Source organism: Pelodiscus sinensis, chromosome 5, assembly GCF_052426305.1.
Source record: "Pelodiscus sinensis isolate ZL-2025 chromosome 5, ASM5242630v1, whole genome shotgun sequence".
NCBI classification, from domain to species: Eukaryota; Metazoa; Chordata; order Testudines; family Trionychidae; genus Pelodiscus; species Pelodiscus sinensis.
This window is the reverse complement of record NC_143056.1, coordinates 127,637,609-127,656,383: the sequence shown is the minus strand read 5'-3', so window position 1 is coordinate 127,656,383 and position 18,775 is coordinate 127,637,609. Positions and strand designations below refer to the sequence as shown.

General features: G+C 55.0%; 1 protein-coding gene across 1 annotated transcript; it reads right to left on the bottom strand.

Moving 5' to 3' along the window:
* Positions 1-184: 184 nt before the first annotated feature.
* PTPRCAP (protein tyrosine phosphatase receptor type C associated protein) lies at positions 185-17,632 on the bottom strand. Its single transcript, XM_075928522.2, has 2 exons — positions 17,445-17,632; positions 185-1,155 (listed from the first exon to the last, which is right to left on the bottom strand). Exons 1-2 carry the CDS (start codon positions 17,445-17,447, stop codon positions 553-555), a joined length of 606 nt encoding a protein of 201 aa, XP_075784637.2. The 5' UTR covers positions 17,448-17,632; the 3' UTR covers positions 185-552.
* Positions 17,633-18,775: the final 1,143 nt, after the last annotated feature.

The window sequence follows — 18,775 nt, the reverse complement described above, 5'->3', positions numbered from 1 at the left end:
TGTTGGGAGGGTTGTCACTCCAGTTGGTGGGCAGTCTGGAGGAGGAGTCTCCAATGGGGGATCCTCAGACTCCAGGTGGGGCCTGGAACTTTCCTTAAGCCCCTCGCTTCTTCCAGGGGTGTGGGTCCCAGCCGGCCCGGCCCCTTGCGTTCCCCCTCTGGAGGAAATGAAGCTGCAGACTGTGTCCAGCTGTGAGCAATGCCGCCCCTTTATTGGTGCCTGTAGCGCTGCCTGTAGACCAATCAGCAGCTCCCCAGTGGGAGCAGAGCCCCGCCCCCCGATGCGGGGTTCTGCCCCGTCGCCTGGTGCAGGCAGCAGGGGGCGCTGGAGTCAATGCAGAGTCTGGGGTGCAGGAGTGCTACTTGCCCTGCTTGGGCTGGCGCTCTTGGCATAGGGGTAGGGGGCCACCATTGCAGCTTCATGGTGTGGGAGGGGAGAGCTTTGCAGGGAGGGGGGAGGTTGAGGAAGAGGGCTGGGAGCAGGAGTTCCGCCCCATGAGCAAGTGGGGGGATGCTGTCCCCCTGTAGTCTGTGTGTCCTTCCCTTCACTGCCCTAGAGAGCAGTGATATGCTGGCGGCTGCCTCCCTCCGCGGCGCTGTCCTCCCAGGTGGCTGTCCCGGAGAAGGCATGCAGGTCACTAAGCAGGCCTCCGGCACCAGTGCCCTCTGCCTCCCGGGCCTCCTCCTGGGCTCCATCGGGGGCATCACGGGGTGGGGTCCCCTCTGGCGTATCAGTGGCCTCCTCTTGGTGCTGCTGCTCCTGCCCTCCTCCACCTTCCTCCTCGTCTCGCTGAAGGTTCTCCTCTTCCTCCTCCTCCTCCTCCTCGTTTTCCTCGTCCTCATCCTCGTCCTCTTCCTTGCCTGGCCGGTATCTCTCAGGGGCCACTTGTCCCCACCACTCACGCCAGCGCGTGGCCAGGGATGCCAGCAGGCGATGTGGCTGGCACAGGCGGCGTGGGTGGTATTTGCCGTCCGAATCACGGCTCAGCTTGTGCCAGGCCAGGGCCAGCACCAGGAGCAACAGCAGAAGCAGAAAGACCAAGATGACTTCTGTCACGACGGAGTGGCTGGTGCCTGATCCCAGGGCAGCTCCTGGAAGAAGCAGCAAGACCAGCCCTGCGGAGACCAGCCCCCACGGGGCATGGATGGTGGAGTGCTGGGGAGGAGAGAAAAAGGCTGAGGTTAATGGCCGCCGGCAGAGGTGCTAGCTTGTGGGCATGCCTTGGCACTGCCTGATACCCCCCTCCCAAGGCTCCTCACAACCGCCTTGCCTGGCTGTAGCACTGCACCTCAAAGGAGCACCCTGGCGATCCGATTGTGGTGGTGTGCAAAGTACACCTCGTGAGGAGATAGCTCTGAGCCACACGACACGGCCCTCTTGGCTTGTCTCTGCCGTCACTGTGAAGTCTGGCTGTATCATTGGCTCCGAGACACTCGGTAAGTGGGACGGGCCCACAGCCAGCCCTTCTGTGGTAACGGAGCAATTGATAAGACTGATTTGTATCTGGCCATCAAAGCGCGTCTAGCTGGTCCTCTCAAAAGAATTCACTCTCACAGAGATGTGAGGCAGGTAGGCCGGGGAGCTGCCTACCCTCCTGTGTCACAGCAAGGATCTTTCTAGCACCTGGAGAGGGTGCAGGTGTGGGCCGATGACACTAGCACTAGGCCCTTTGGGAGATGGGTTGGAAGACAGTCTTTGAACTGGGGAGGTTGGTCCCAGACTGGGAAGGAAATTCTGCCTGCCAAACAGGTAATCTCCAATAATTTGTTCACAGTTCTTATCTCCCAGAGCTGGAAGGGACCTTGAAAAGTCATCAGAGTCCAGTCCCCTGCTTTCACAGCAGGACCAAGTACCATCCCTGACAAATTTTTGCCCCAAGTGGCCTCTGCAGGGATTGAACTCAGCACCCTGGGTTTAGCAGGCCAATGCTCAAACCGCTGAGCGATCCCTCCCCCCCGAAGCAACCTATGGGGTGAGAGACCACTTGATTCAAATCTTGCTTGGCCTGTAGAATGTAGACGGTGGCGTTTTGTTTATTTTGTACGTAACCCACTTGGATTTCTGTGCCTGCCGCTTCTAATGGCTGAAACCCACCTGTAGTCAATAAATCTCTGATCTTTTCCCTCACGGTGTGGGGTTGGTTGAAGAGTCAGAGGATCCCAGGCAAACAAGGTCTGGGGTGTGGCCACGGCTCTTGGTTGGCATGGCAGACTACTTCATGGGGCAGTCCAAGGGAGCCTTGATCAGTGTAAAATGGTGCTTTTCGTGGGAGGGGAGCAGGCTGGGCATTGGGGTGATTGTACAACTCATGAGTGGCTTAAAGAGCCTTCCTGTAGTTTAGCTGGGTGTAGGTCTCCACATGCACTAGCCTGGAGGCATTTGCTGCTTGTCTGCATAGCAGTGAGAGCAACAGCCCAGCTGGCAGAGTTAAGGGGGCACAGTGGTCCCCACAGTTCCAGGGTGGTACCCCGGGAGTCCTGTCACGGGTACAATGAGCCGGGTGAAGTGAACAGCTTGTTCTGACCGGGATCAGCCCTGCTCACACGGACGTGGAGCTTGTTGGTGAGATGTTTACAGGCGTGGCCTGAATGCAGTCAAGAACGAGCGGTTTATTCTCTGCTTGCTTATTTTGGGGAAGGGAAATAGAGCAGAAAGGCATGAAAATGAGTGATGCAGCTGCAAGCGCAGAGCTGCACAGGCTGCAGGCAACACAGACAGAAACAGGGTCAGCTGAAAACGGAAGAACTGGAGATCTAAGTTTACCCCCTAAGCTGTGTGGCTGCCCCATTAAGCCAGGCTCAGGGCTGCAGGGGGGAGGGAATCTGTCCCCAAGCCCTGAAGGTGCCAAGGCTGGTGGGAAGGAGCCCCTCCGTGCTGGCCCTAGCATGGAGCTGCTGTGGCCAGGGGAAAGCGACCCCTCCCCACATGCCCCAACAGAGAGCAGCCCGGATAAGCCCCAACCCACTGCCCCATCTTGAGCCTTCCCAGCCCTGAGCACCCTCCTGCACCCTATAGCCCCATTCCAGAGTCCACATCCCCAGTTCAGAGCTTGAACGCTTCTTGCTCCCCAGCCCGGAGCCCTTCCCCAAACCTGGGGTCCCTGCATCCCCAGCCCCACCCCAAAGCCTATATCCCTACCAAGAGTCTTCTCACCCCAGCCCTGAGCCCCCTCCCACACTCAGAACTCCTGGGCCCTATCCCTACCCCATGAATTCTGTTGTGAACATGAAGACGATGTGTCGCGCATCCTCTCCACGTAGATGCACATAAAATCCATTCTGCTCGGGGGTGAGAGAATGAGAAAGAACAGGGCAGGCGATGAGAGAGAGAAAAAAGGCTGCCGGAGAGGAGGCATCACCTCAAGGGGCCCTAGATCTGAAAACCAGAGAAGCGGAGGAAAAAGATCAAAGCCACCAACTGAACTTGCTCAAACAGCAGAACCAGAACTCCCCCCTCCCCTCACCGCTGGCCGCCTCTCCTGACCCCACAGACAGGAGCCATGATGCTCTGCACACGAGGAGATGGGTGAAATGGCAGAATATGTACCACGGGGGGCTGGGGGGAGCTGCAGTTAGTTCATGTGCTTCCTGATGACAAGCAAGTCCGCACCTGGATTGCAAAGTTAGCTGGCAAAGCTGTGCATGGCTCACAGAGCGGCCGATGCAGGATGCTTTAGAGCAGGGGTCTCCAAACTTTCTCACCACAAGATCGTGTTTTCAATTTAAGCTCAATGTAAGAGCTGCCTCAAACCCAAATTCCCTTGCCCCGCTTACTTCCATCAGGCCATGCCCCTGCTCCGCCCCTTCTCCGTGGCCTCCCCCTGTTCACTCCATCCCCCTTCCTCACGCACTTTCACCAGGCTGGGGTAGGGAGTTGGGGTGCAGGCTCTGGCCTTGGGCCAAGGAGTTTGGAGTGGGGAAGGGGCTCCGGGCTTAGCCCAGGGTGAGGGATGGGGGTCCAGGAGGGGTTCAGGGTGCAAGCTCTGGGAAGGAGTTCAGGTGCAGGGGGATTCATGTCTGGGGCAGGAGGTGGGTGCAGGAGGAGGTTCAGGGCTGGGACAGGGATTCAGGGAGCAGGCTCTGGCTGGACACGGTTTAACTGAGATGGTTTCCAGGTGGTGGAGCAGTGGGGGTAAGACAGGCTTACTCCACCCCTGGCCTGCCCCACTCCTGACAGCAGCTGGCATGTACAGCAATGGCACCATGTGCTGCCCCTCATCTACAGGCACTCAGCCCACAGCTTCTACAGGCTGCGGTTCCCTGTGACTGATCAATGGGAGCTGCAGGAGCGGTGTCTGCAGGCAAGGACAGCCTGTGGAGACCCTCTGCTCTGCCTCTCTCAGGGGCTGCAGGGACATGCCAGCCACTTCCAGGAATAGCAGTTACCATGGGGATAATTACTCAGCCACGGCAGGTTCTGCATTTTAGAACTCGCTGCTCAAAGAATTACACTTAAGCGTAAGAGAAGTGAAAATGATGAAATGCACAGACCAGCCAAACACCCAAACGTACCTACCTTGCAAGCAGTACAAGAAGTAACAACAACCCCCCACGTGTGTGTTGGGTCGGGAGATGAGAGAAGGACAGTGTGTGTTTGTGAGAGTGACAGAGACACACGTACCATGTGGGAGTGACACAGATTTGCATTGTCAAGCTCCCTCCATCTCCTTCTCTGTGTGGAGACAGGGTACAAGAGCGGGGGGAGGAGGGACACCCTGACATCAGTCCCCGTCCCCCCTCACACACACACCCTGCACAGCAAGCAGGAGGCTCCCGGGGGCAGCATGACAGTGGGTGGAAGGGAACCTGAAGCGCCAACAGTTGAGAGCTTCCTGCCCAAACCAGTCAGGATCCTCTGTCAGAGGCTCTGAGATCTACTAGTAGATCCTGATCGACTGGTTGGTGACCACTGCTTAAGAGTATGGTACATGGTTTCAGGGGTGATCTACACAGGGGATGGCAGGGGATTGGCAGGGGTGTTCTACACAGGGGGTGGCAGAGGTGACCTACATATGGGGGCAGAGGACTGGACTCGATGACCTCTCGCGGTCCCTTCCAGTCCTAGTATTCTATGAATACTGCTGTGAATAATGGGGAATATGCAAACAGGGTCTCATGGGGAAAATGGATGAACGGAGAAGGTGTCTGGAACAAGTGTTTGACCTTGTTGCTCAGGAGCATTCCCTAAGCCTATGCAAAGTCGATGTCAAACAGCACCTGAGGGGTAAAATGTGAAAACTGGAGGAGAAGGTGTCCCTGATGCCTTTAAAAGTTTCAGAGGGGCAGCCGTGTTAGTCTGTAAGGGCATGTCTAAACGACAGCCCTCTTTCGAAAGAGGGATGTAAATTAGACAGATTGAAATTGCGAATGAAGCCAGGATTTGAATTTCCTGTGCTTCATTTGCATAACGGCGGCCGTGTGTTCTTTTGAAAACGGGTATTTTGAAAGTGAAACCCACCTTTTTTGAAAGAACCGTGATGCCTGAAAAAAATGAGGTTTACTGGTTCTTTCAAAAAAGGGGTTTTTTTCCCGAAAACTGTGTCTAGATGGCGGATTTACTTTTGAAAAGCCCTTTTTCGAAAGAACACGTGGCCGCCATTATGCAAATGAAGTGCGGGAAATTCAAATCCCGGCTTCATTTGCAATTTCGATCTGTCTAATTGACATCCCTCTTTTTAAGACATAGCCTAATAGAAAAAACTTAAAAAACAACACCTAGTCCTGCAGCACCGTAGAGACTAACAAAATATGTAGAGCTTTCGTGGGCACAACCCACTTTTTCAGATGCAACCTTTAAGCCTCTAGGGGTTTAAATTCTCTGGCAAGGGCAGAGCCTGTTTTATTCCTGGGAAGAAAGAGAGTGGCTGGGAGGCTGGACACACATCACCCCAAAACGCTCATCCCCATCCCAGACTTGGTAAAACAAGAGCTCCAAAGGTGCGATCTCTATAAATCCACCGATCCCCTGAGAAATAAACGCCCTATTGTGGGAGGAAGCAGGCCAGGAACAGCCTATGTTACTCAGAGTAGCCTCTGAGCCCCAGAGTGGTTTTTTGGGATTAGCCTCTGCAGAGCCAGAGATGACCATGTTAATTTTGACAGACTTCCTGGCGGGGAGCTACGGGGCAGAATTTCTGGGGTTAAGCAGTAAGCGGAAGAAGAAAGCGACAGTGTCAGGACTGGGGGGCAGAGCTTTTATTCAGAGGAGGCTTCAGGATTCTGGGACCAGTGGCCAGACTGTGCATAGAAACTGATGGGTTAGCAAGTGAATCAAACATGGGGGCATTCGACAACCTCTTCATTGACCTGCTTGTTGGGGATGATTTTCCCCAGGTCGCTCAGACTGTAATGGGCTACACTGGCAGCTTCTTGTGCAAGAACTGTTTTGCAGAAGCGTTTTTGTACAAAAAGTCTTCCACAAGAGCGCGTCTACACTGCCTTGTGCTTTTGCGCAAGAGCGTCGATGGCCGTGTGGATGCTCTCTTGTGCAAGAAAGCTCTGATGGCCATTTTAGCCATAGGGGTTTCTTGCGCACGAAATTCATGTTGCCTGTCTACACTGCCCTCTTGTGGAAGAGCTCTTGCGCAAGACGGCTTATGCCTCGTGGGGAGAGGAATAACGCTTCCGGAAGAAGCCCTGTTTTCCGACACTGTCCTGTAAATTGACTTGCGCAAGAACGCGTGGGCAGTGTAGACACCTCGCAAGTTTTTGCGCAAGAACAGTTGTTCTTGCGCAAGAAGCTGCCAGTGTAGACGTAGCCATAGTGTTTGCAGGCTGCAGGGAGTATTATACTAGGGACCCAGAGGGAAAGGATAAAGTCCCAGCAATTGCTGAAGGAAAGGGGGAGAAAGGCTCTGAATCGTCTGCTGCAAAGGGGAGTGCAGGTGTGGGAGGGACAGACTCCTGCACCACTGCTAAAGGCAGCACCTATTCAGACGGGGAGGGAGATGATGCCAGTCACCGAGAAAAATGTTCCAGCCATTAGCTGTCACCCTTTGATAGGGGAACAAGGGATGGATCCTGCTCCAGGAAGCATAGAGAGTGTGCCCTAGAGGGGAGACCAGAGAAAGCAAATGGGGAAAGAATAGTAGGAGCACTCGGCTTTCTCCTCTCCGGTCACTTGGGAGAGGATGCCCAGGACCGAGTGGCTGATTCAGCGCTGTGCTCCCAAGCGTTCCGCCTGTAACTCCAGGTCAGAGAGGGGACCAACTGTAGCTGACCTTCCGGGGGGAGCAGTCACACAGCTAACGTCTCAGGGAAAGGGGTGATGGAGGGTACTCGGAGCTGTTTTTTAGGACTCTCAAAACACTTGTGAAAAGTCAAGATGCAGGCCCCATGCTTGTAAAAGCTTCCAGGAGACAGTTGCCGGTGAGCGTGTAACTCCCCCAGCTAGCAGAGGGGAAAGGCTGTTCCTCTGGGCGGAGCAGGCACAGAAGGAGGAGAGCTGCTGGAAGAAGGCATGGCCGTCCAAAGAGCAAGCACTCGTAACCCAGCAAGGACAAATCATAACCCTCTAAGGAAAGTAGGCAGGGCAGGTCCCAGTGCTGGGTGTGGGGAAAACAGAATAACCCCAAGAAGGGAGATGGATTTCCTGTCTAGGGACAGTCCTGGTGCTGGGAGACAGCCCCACAACCGACCAGTCAATATATGGAATCTCGTTACATCCTTTCCTCACCAGACCTTGGAGTACCAACGCCCCAGAGATACGAGTGGATTGAGACCCCATAGTGAAGGGAAAACAAAAGCAGTAGCTGAGCACATGCTAAGGCTCAGGAAGGAGTTGAAAGACACAACGGGTATTGAACATGTCTGACTGTCGAAACCAGTGGTCTCCAGCTTTTTTACACCGCAGATCACTTTTTTAATGTATGGGTAACCCAGGATGCACCCTGCCTCATTTGATCCCCCCTATCTCCGTGGCTAGCTCCTCCCCACCTTTGCTTAGGGCAGGTGTTCAAGAGGGGAGTGCAGGCTCTGGACTGGGGCTGCGGTTCCGGGTATAGGAGGGGAGTGAGGGGCAGTGTTCGCTGTGAGCTGTGCGCTTGTGAGGCCGCTCAGGAGAGATTCAAATGCTGCCTACCTGATTAGCAGAGCGCCTACAGCTAGGGGTTTGTTTCCACTGCTGGTGCACATTCGCACGTGTGTCAGTGCACACAGAAAATGTATTCCACACATGGATGGAAAAGATTAGAGGGAAACTCTGAAAGGAATCTGAGTGCAGGATGGGACTCCAGTCTGGGGCGGGATGTTGGGGTGTAGGAGGGGTTACGAGCGGGGTGCTGGTCCAGAGGGGGGTCTGGGTTTCAGGAAGGGGTTTGGGAAGGACTTCAGGGAGGGGGTAGGGGGTGTCAGCTCCGAGAGGGGGTTAGAGAGGCCTCTCACCGATGGCACATACCATGGGCAGCTCCTGGCTATGCGGTGAGGCTAAGGCAGGTTTACAGCCTGCCTCGGCCCCATGCTGCTCCTGGAAGTGGCCAGTGTGCCCCTGTATCCCTCGGGAGGCACATAGCCCTGTGCACTGCCCCTCTCTGCTGGTACTATCCTCTCAGCTCCCATTGGCCACAGTTCTCTATTTCCAGCCAATGGCAGCTGCCAAGGCGGTGCTTGTAGGCTGGAGCAGTGAGCCCAGACCCCTGCCACACTAGCTGCTTCTGGGACCAGCGTTGGGCTGAGAAAGCTACTTGTGAACACCCAGCTGTGATACAGGGCTTGGTGCTACCGTGAAATCTCATGGTAAAAAATGTGATGCTATTGGTTACACCCCATGACACAGCTGGCTGGAAAGCCCTTGAAAAGGTGCAGTAGGCCCAATATTAGGGAAAAGCTTTTGCGCATGCTCAAAAGAGAAACAAGAACACACCGTGTGCTAGGACGCTCTCTGGTAACACTGCTTCTTGGCTAATCCCTATAGAGCGCCTTGCAGCTTGTCTTAGCAGGGAAACCCTAATAAACTTGGCCTGCTGTCTGGCTCACCACCTTATTGCTTTCATGGCTGCCTAGCTACGCTCTAGCAAATGTTACTAGCTGAGCTAGCCCCAGTGGCAGAAGCAGAAGGGTTAACAATGCAGCAAACACTCACAGCGATACTCTCCAGCAACTCAGAGAAGGCACACTTGCTAACGTTTGACATAGCCCAGTGTGTTAAAAGGTTCACAGAACTGTGCAAGAGCATATGTGGGTAACACCTCCAAGTTAGCAAACACGGGCGTGGAGGGTTGCATTGTCAAAACAGAATGAAGCTTTTGGCCACATGGTCTCTGAGTTCGGGTCTGACGCTCTTGCAGACAACTACGGGGCGAGGTGTGACACTGCACTGCCAAAAGCCATCCCGTGTGCGCCTTATTCATTGCTGCGCTGGGATTTGGCGATGTGTGCACAAAGCACACCTTGTGAGGTAGCTAAAACACCTTGAGCCATGGAACAGGATTAGCCTGTGGACTTGTCTGTGCTATTGTCGTATAGCACTTTTAGGAAGTGCCCTAAAATATGGGTGGGACTTGCCCTGAGCAATGTTCCCGCTAATTTTCTCCATCCGTGTGTGGAATAAATTTTGTGATGTGCATCAATGCAAGTGCAGATGTGCACCACCAGTAAAAACACACGCTGCTGGCTGTGCATGCTCTGCTAATCAACGGGGCAGCTCCTGAATCTCTCCCGGGTAGCCATCCAAGTGCTCAGCTTACAGGGAACATGGGCCAGAGCCAGCCTTTCAGTGGCTACAAAGGAGCAGCAGAGGAGAGATTTACATCAGGGCCAGCCAGACCTGTGGCTGGCCCAGCAAGAAGCTGCTCCCCAAAGAAGGCATGCTCGCAATGGGGGCTACGTAACCCCCCAGAAGTATCTGTCTAGCACTTGGAGAGAAAGTCCAAGTGAGGGTCAGGGATATCCACACCTGGCCTCTCTCGCTCCCCCATCTCAACAGCTGGAAGATCCTTCGGAAGAGACAGACTTTCCTTCCCAGCCTGGGAGGTTGGTACCATGCTGGGAAGGAAATTCCGCGTGTGTAATAACTGTGCACTGCCTGAACCATCCGGTGGGGGTGAGACACTGGCTGTACTTTTAGATTTATTTCTAGTGCAACCAGCTGTGGTCTCGCTGCCTGCTACTCGATCTGGTGAGCTGGAGTCTGTAAATCTGCTTTCTGTTTTACCTCGCACCCTGTGGTTTTGGTTGACGCGCTTGGGGACACTCGTCTCAGATTAACAAGGGCAGGGGGAGTTGCGTGAGGTGCGACCAGAGTAGAGTGCAGGGGGCTGCACGTTCTCATGGGGGGGGGGGGGGCATTAGGCAGGGCTGCCCAAGGTGGGTGTAGGAGAGGTGGTAGGTTGGCATTGGAGGTGGGTGGGGTTAGGCTGGGCCTGTGTGGGGAGCCCGGAGTTGGACGCAGGGGGCTGCAGGTTGGCAGTGATGGGGGTATTGGATCAGGCTGAGAGAGGAGCCCAAGGAGGATGCCAGGGGCTCTGTGGGTTGGCATGGGGTGGGAGCGTTAGGCTGGGCATGTGTGGGGAGCCGAGGGTCAGGTGCAGGGGCTGCGGGTCGGTGCTGGGGGAAGGCATTAGGCAGGCTGTGTGTGGTGCCCTTATCCCCCCCCCCCAGGAGATGGGTGCGGGCTGGGCAGGTGCATTGTTGGGCCCTGTGACCCTCACACGCCATTGCCGGGCCGTGCGTACGGGGGAGGGGAGAAGTTTCCGCTCAGCTGGATCTCAGCCCCCCCAGGGGCTGTGTGTCGGGCAGGGGGGAGGCTGCTGGTGCGTGTGGCAGGTCTGCACGGCCGTGTGGGTGGCTCCCTGGGGCGCAGGCCTCGCCTGGCTGGCGAGGGCGACAGGAAGCTGCGGTCGAGCAGGTGACAGCAGCAGAGCGAGAGGTGGCTTTGCAGCCTAGGAGGAGCTGCAGGGCCCAGTCCCTGCTTGCTCCGACCACTGGCCCATTTGACTGGTGCTGGGCCCAGCTCTGCAATCCCCGCCCTCCACTGCCTGGCTCCCTGGGGCGGCAGGTCAGAGCCGTGAGCTGTGTGGGGTCCCTGCCCCAGACAGCCGCCCTACCCTGGGCTGTGGCCAGCCAGGCAAGGCCCTGCCAGGGGGCCCAGGTCACCCATGTTGCCAAGAATCCGTGAAGAGCAAGGAATAGGAACATAGCTGCCATAGTGGGTCAGGCCATGGCCCATCTAGCCCAGTGTCTTGTCAGTCAGCAGTGGCTGAGGGCCGGGCTTCAGAACAGATCAAGGAGACTAAGAGCCCACGCAATTCCTCCGCTCTCCAATCCCAGCGTCTGTTGGTTGATGGCTCGGGAACACCAGAGCACAGGGCCGGGTCCCTGGCTGGTTTGGCTAACAGTCACGGATGGAGCTAGTCGCCGTGACATGCTTTTTTGGGCCTGGTTGCTCTTTTGGCCTTTGCCGACAGCCCCCCTAGCAACGAGTTTGACAAGTCCATGGCGCGTTGCGTAAAAGCAGACTTCCTCTTCGTTTTAAATCATCTGCCTATTAAGTTCCTTCGGTGAACCCTGGTTCTTGGCTTGTGGGAAAAGGGAAATCACAAGTTTCTATTCACGTGTCAGAGGGGTAGCTGTGTCGCTTTGTTTCAGCCAAAACAAGGAATCTTGTGGCACCTTAAAGTAGGGCTACTCAACAGGCAGCCCATGTGCCGCCCGCGGGCCGTGGCCCTTTTGTTTGCAGTCCTCAGTGCGGCTTGGGGTTATGTGGGGCTCAACATACTGCCCACAGGTGGAAGCCAAAACAAAAAAGTAGTCAATATAATGGTCTTCTGTTGCGATGCGTTTTAGTAGTTAAAGTCCTGGACTGTCATTGCTCATTAAAAGTGCTGTCACATGAGTGGAAATCAGGGAAATGTTGCATTTTATTATCAGCAGAATCGACTTAAATAGGGCCTGCATGTTGTGTAATCGTGCCTTAATCTTTGTATTCATGCCCATCAGTGTGAACGAAGCTATTTGCATGTATCTTTGTATGTCTATGCAACCACACTTAAGTTGCAGCCCTCGGCATGTGCTCTGAGTATCATTGTGGGCCCCGGGGGCTTCCAAAGTTGAGTAGCCCTGCCTTAAAGACTAACAATCTTATTTGGGCTTGAGCTTTCCTGGGCTGGAGCCCATTTGGTCAGATGCATGACATGGAAACGTCACTTTGGCAGGTGTATAGACAGGAGCAGCCTGAGGCTGGCTGCGGCAGCTGGCGACCCAGGCGGAAGGTGCGATCGGCGCCCCTGCCTGCATGGCCGTCAATGGCCGTGATGTAATCATCAGGCGCCCGGGCGCCCCGTGACGTCATCATCGGGCACCCCGGGCCGGCGGTGTCCTAGGGGACCGCAGAGTCTGCCTAGGCTCACGGGCCACCCCTGTGTATATACATATGGAAAGATGAGGGGTTTCCATTACTATGTAGAGTACCTGTGCTAACGAGTCAATTTAATCAGCATGGGTGTGGCTCATTCCTAACAACAGATTCTCTTCCAGAATATGGTCCGAGGAACTGGATTTGGCCCACAAAATCTCATCACCTATTAAAACGTCTTGTTAGTCTTTAAAGTGCTACATAGTTTTTCCTTTTGTTTTAGCAAGATCAGACTAACATGGCTACCTCTCTATTACTATTCAACAGACGAGAAGGTGAGAATACCATGCGGAAGAAGGTGAGAATACCAAGAGCGTGACAATTACTTCTTGTTGTGAGCTAGCGGCTCCTAGCAACATTCAAAAACCAGTAGCAGAGCACTTCACTTAGCTTTACTTTCACAAAAAAAAAGCTTCAAAAACAGACTTGAGTTTGCATATGAATTCCAGCCCTGCAGTGTCATACTAAAACACTTTTAGCCTGGGTCCAAATAGCGAAACTGGGCATGACTAGCTCTCTATAAAAAACAGTTTCCCTGCCTTGCTATTTTTCTATTCCCCTTTCTCCACATCTTTCATTTTCTAGACTTCCATCATAGCCCTCTTAGCCTTCTCTTTTCTAAGCAAAAACATACTTGAGTTTGCATATGAATTCCAGCCCTGCAGTGTCACACTAAAACACTTTTAGCCTGGGTCCAAATAGCGAAACTGGGCATGACTAGCTCTCTACAAAAAACAGTTTCCCTGCCTTGCTATTTTTCTATTCCCTTTTCTCCACATCTTTCATTTTCTAGACTTCCATCATAGCCCTCTTAGCCTTCTCTTTTCTAAGCAAAACAGCCCCCATCTTTTTAGTCTGTTCCCCTTCTCTGAACGGTTCCAATTCCACCATATCATTTTTGAGACGCGGTGACCAGAACTGGACACAGTATTCATGGCGTGAGTGTATCATGGATTTATATTTTATATATCATATTTTCTGTCTTAATAGCTATTATCCTTTTCCTAATGGTTCCTAACCCCATTAGCCTTTTTGACCACTGCTGTGCATTGAGCAGATGTTTTCAGAGAACTGGCCACAATGGCTCCAAGATCATTTCTGAGAGCTAATTCATACCCTCTCATTTTGTACATCCAGGCAGGATTATGTTTTTCCAGTGTGCATTACTCTGCACTTGTCAATGTGAAAGTTCATCTGCCATTTTGTTGCACAGTCACTTTTGTGAGATCCCTTCGTAACGCTGCACAGTCAGCTTTGGACTCAACCATCTTGAATAATTTTGTAGTCTTTGCCACCTCCACTGTTTCTTTTTCAGATCACTTATGATTGAACACGTCTGGTTCCAATGTAAATCCCTCATTTTACCTCTCCTCATTCTGAAAACTACTTATTCTTACTCTTTGTTTCCTAGAAGTATCCTAAAATAGCTATTCCACATCTTTAAAGCCGCCTGCTATTTTGAAATAGAGTTTGAAATACCGGGCATGCTTGTTCCACAAGGGTTACAGGACGTTTCGGAATAGCGTTTTATTTCAAAATTTGGCGCTGTGTAGACAGCGCCAAATTTCAAAATTACCTCAAAATTACCTATGCAATTTGCGTAGTGTAAATTGTGTAGCTTATTTTGAGGTACGGGTGCTGTGTAGATGCACCTTCCTAATCGGCGAGAGGTCCTTCCCTTTTATCCCATGACTGCTTAGTTTGCTTAAGAGCCTATGGTGAGGGACCTTGTCAAAAACAGTCTGGCTATGTCTAGACTACATCCCTTTTTCGTAAAAGGGATGTAAATTGGACGTATCGCAATTGCTAATGAAGCGGGGATTTACATCTCCCCCGCTTCATTAGCATAAATATGCATAAAAATGCTTTCCCTTATTTCATAGAGGGATAAGGGATCTTTCGGAAAAGGCTTTATGTTCTGCAAGATCAGCGTCTAGACTGGCACTTTTTTCAGGCAAAGCTCCGTGCCAAAAAAAAAGTGGCAGCCATTTTTATGCTAATGAAGCGGGGGAGATTTAAATCCCCGCTTCATTAGCAATTGCGATACGTCTAATTTTTATGAAAAAGGGATGTAGTCTAGATGTAGCCTCTAAGTGCACTCTATTCTTTGGAAACCTTCCTTCATGTTTATTGACAGCCTCAAAGATTCTAATAGATTGGTGAGGTGTGATTTCTCCTTACAAAAGCCAAGTTGATTATCTCACCCCATAGTGTTCATCTATGTGGCGGATGAGTCTGTCCTTGGCTATGGTTTCAATTAATTTACTGAGGTTAGATTTGCTGGCCCATAATTGCCAGGATTGCCTCTGAAGCCCGTTTTAAAAAGCAACATGACATTAACTACTTTGCAGTCATCCGGCGCTGAGGCTGACCTAAGCGATCCCCGTTAGTCACTGTGCAATTTCACAGTTGAGCTCCTTCAGAAGTTGAGCTCTTGGGTGACTAGGACTTGGTCCCGGGGACATATTCCTGTTGAATTCATCCATTTGTTCCAAAGTCTTTTCTACCGACACATCGATTTGAGGCAGTACCTCAGATACCTCCCCCACCCGAAAAAAAAGGTTAGCTTCCAGGGCAAGATGGGGAGTTCTTCTCCCACATCCTCTGCAGTGGAGGCCAATGCATAGAATTCTTTTAGCGTCTCTGCAACGTCCTTGTCTTCCTTGAGTGTTCCTTTTGCATCTTTGCCATCTCCTGACTGTTTGGCAGGTTTCCTGCTTCTGGTGGACTTCAAAAATACGTGCGCTTTTTTCCTTCCTCTTTAAGCAAGCTGTGGCTCGGTTTTTGGCCCCCCTAGCCAGCTACACTTTCACACTTAATATTTTGCTCATTCCTCTTAGCCTCGCAAGCACTTGATGGAAAGGATACCTTTTTGCTGATAACCACCTCCTTGACTCTGTGGTTTTGCAATGGGGATGTTTAGCTGGGCCTGCCTGGCTTCATGGCACTGGGGCATACGTTTAGTCTAAGCTCTTCGTAGGGCAGTGGGGAGGCTGAAATAGTTTCCCTGCTGCTTGGGGAAAACTCCTTGTGATGTAACGTACTGGAGGAGGGTGGGTGTGAGCGCATAAGTGTGGATCCCATTCAGACCAGGTGTTGAGAGGCCTGGTGGGGCTGGGCAGTGCCCCATAACCAGCAATTGCTCTGCTCCCATGCCCATGGCACTGCCGGATGCCTAGGATCAACCAGCTGGCTGAGGGAGCAGGACCTAGAGCTGAGCTGGTCTGGGAAGGAGGTAGTTTCCCCCAGAGCAGGGCCAGGAGCCCCTAATCTTGGGGGCTGGGGCAAAAGCCAGGAGAAGAGGTGGGGCTGCCCCTGGAGAGCAGAATGGGCTTGCAGGGGGCCTACTGTAACAACTAGAGGCCTGTTGCTAAGGGGGCTTTACCTGAACTCTGACTGCCCCTACTCCCCAGCCTGGGCAGCATCCTGAGCATGGGGGGAGCCCAAGGGTGGGGGAGCAGGGACTTGATCAGAGCTAGGGCGAGAGGTCGGGGTGGGGGGCACAGAGGGGCATCAATCTTTGCCCAGCCCTGCTGCCACGTCTGCTTTCAGCGAACAGCAGTGGTGTCCTCAGTGGGGCAGGTGCTTGACGGGGGCTCGGTCTGGCTCCAGCTAGTTCAGGCTGTTGCTAGGCCCGGTGCAGCCGTGTGCAGCCAGCCCGAGAACCAGGGGCAACATTGGCAGCGACTCACTGCAGCGCTGGGGGCAAGGGGAGTAGGAGAGCCGGGCCGGGCTGCTGAGAAATGGGTCTTTATAGACTATGGACCAGAAATGGCGAACGGGTCAGCAAGCTGCCGGCGGGGTGCTCCGAGCTGGCTCCAGCGCCTGTGTGGGAGGGAGAAGCTAAACTTCACACCCTGCCCACCAGCACCAGAAGCGTGAAGATACCTGCCTCTCTGCACGGCCACTGCCCAGCCGCCGTGTGAGCAAAGCCCCAGCGTCACCGGCCCGGCGCTAGCCCCACCGAGCTGGGCGCACACAGAGCCCTATGCCAGCCGCTTCCCTTCGCTACCACAGGAGCGGGGAGACAACCACTAGGAACCACGGCTCTGCCGCTGAACCATGCCAGGGCTGCCACCCACCCCCCACTCCCAGCCCTATGGCACCACAGCACGACCACGCCCCCGGGCAAGTCGCCCTCCTGACCGGTCTCTGCCAAACTCCAGTCAGCTTGGAGCCTTCCGTGTGCTGCAGGCACCTGTCCTGTGATCACACGCAGGGGGGAGGGTGTGTGTCTCATATCACAGCCTGCCACACTGCTCCAACCAGTCCCCCCACCCAAGACAACCCCCACCCCAGCAGACACTGCCTGCCAGCCCCTGCTCTGCACGAGCGGCGGGGGAGCAGTGAATACGGCCAGGGAGAGGAGGACAAGAAGAAACCAGAGTGAGGAATGGAGCAGGCAGGGAAGATGGGGGCAGGAGTTGGATGGGTGAGAGCCCAGCATCCCATGCTTTCTAGATGTGGATTTCCCAGTAGCCTCTGCCCACGTGCCCCTGGATTCGCTTGTGGTGAGGCGGAAGGGGCCAAGACACAGCTGTGTCCACAGATTCCAGACCGGGTCCCCTTCCTCTTGTACAGAGGGGAAACCGAGGCACTGCACAGCTGCAGGCACTTCAGCCCGCCCGCTACATCGTCCCTTCGCCTAGGAGGGAAGACGGAAATTTTGGACTGTGTGCTGGCAGCAGGGCCAGGTCGGGGTACTGCCCTACTCCACCCCACTGCCCTAGAGTCCTGGCTCTAGCCCAGCCTCTTCAGGATCTGTGCCCCTTTGCCAATGCTCCGGCGTGGCGAGGGCCAGAGCCTGGGGCAATGTACATCCAGGCCGGTCCCCCAGTTCCTGCCCTGCTGTTTCCAGCTGGTTGAGGTGTACATGGGGAAGTGGGGGGGGGGGGGCAGTCTTGTCCTTCCCCCCTAGGCCATTTCCATCCAGGATTGGAACCAGCCCCCAGACCTGATTCCCCCTCCCCAAACATACCTGGTACATGGGGGGGGGGGAGCCCACTCACCTCATCTAACCCCCCCCCATCTCCTATGGCATTCCCTCCCTCCCACATTGGGGGGTAGCAGGGATCCAGCCCCCAAAGGATTCTTACCATTGTGAGGGGGCAGCAGCTGGCAGCTCCCGGCAGGGTGGGGGACGCCGATGTGACTGGTGGGGAGCAACACAGGCATGCGGGTGTGGGCGGGCGTTTCCTGCCCGCCCATCCAGCCCACAGCACCGGGGAGCAGCTGCAACAGCGGCCAAGGGCTGTGCAGGCCCCAGTGGGGCAGGGGGGGAGAACTGTATGCAAATGAGTCAGCTGAGCACGTGGCTGCTGGTAGATCAGGGCTTGGCCCCTCTGCCCATCCCACCCACTTGGGCCGTGCCCCAGGGTGCAGCCGAAGGAGAGGAAGCTCACGAAACTCACGGCAGCAGCGGGATAACTCCCCCCCTGCCCGAGCAGGGCCGGGTTCCAACGCGGGACGGGCAGGGCACCGGGGTACAGCTGGGGGAAGTTGGAGCCGCAGAAGGGCAGGTGGGGGAGGCAGCCCCCGTTTCTGCAGGGGCTGCCTCTGGGGACTGGGGCTCCCTTCCCTCAATCATCACATGAGCTCAGGCCCACCTGGCTGTCACAAGGGGAGCACACAGCTGGGAGATGACGCTCATGTTTTTTCCCCCCCTCCAAGGAGGGTCAACTCCCCACGACGCAGATCCTCCTCCGGGCACAGCACAAGGAGCGAGGAGCAGGCACAGGCGGAGAGGGGCCAACAGACTCAGGCCCTGGAGAGGGCCGGGCCAGGCGTGCCCAGCACAGGGGGGGCTGAGCTCTGCCCTGCTGCCGCCAGGGAGACAGGGGCAACTGCTCGGAGGCAGCGCTCAGGGCTGAGCAGACTGGCTCTGACTTCACCCTCCCAGCACCATGCTGTGCTCACTGCAGCCTCCTTTTCCTGCCCGCCTCGGCCCTGCAGCTCTATCGGCTCGTCAGCCCCAACCGCGGGTTTCCTGTCTTCCCCGCAGGGCCCCTGCCTGCGCCTGCGACAGGAAGGACCGTGAGCACAGCACATGGGTAGGAAACCATCTCCTCCCCTTTCCTCATGGCTCCCACGGCAGGGGGACGTCCCACTTGACCCAGCCCCTCTGGTGGGGGGCGCGCTGCCCCAGGGACTACCTCTGCCCCTGGGCTGGACTGGAGCTCTCTCTGCAACAGCCATGGGGGCAATGGGGCCAGAGCAGCCAGGCTCTGCAAATGGCCCAGCCAGAGCCACCAATGAAATCAGGAGGCACCCGCCGTGGTCTCCAGGCTCAGGGCGATGGGGCTACTGGGGGGGGCCAGCGAAGGGCACTACTGAGATAACCAGCCCCTGCAGGAGGGGGCTGCCTGGGGCCACACGCTGCCGGGTTGCACTCTCCTGGGGAGCAGCCCTTGCAGCAGGCTAAGCCCTG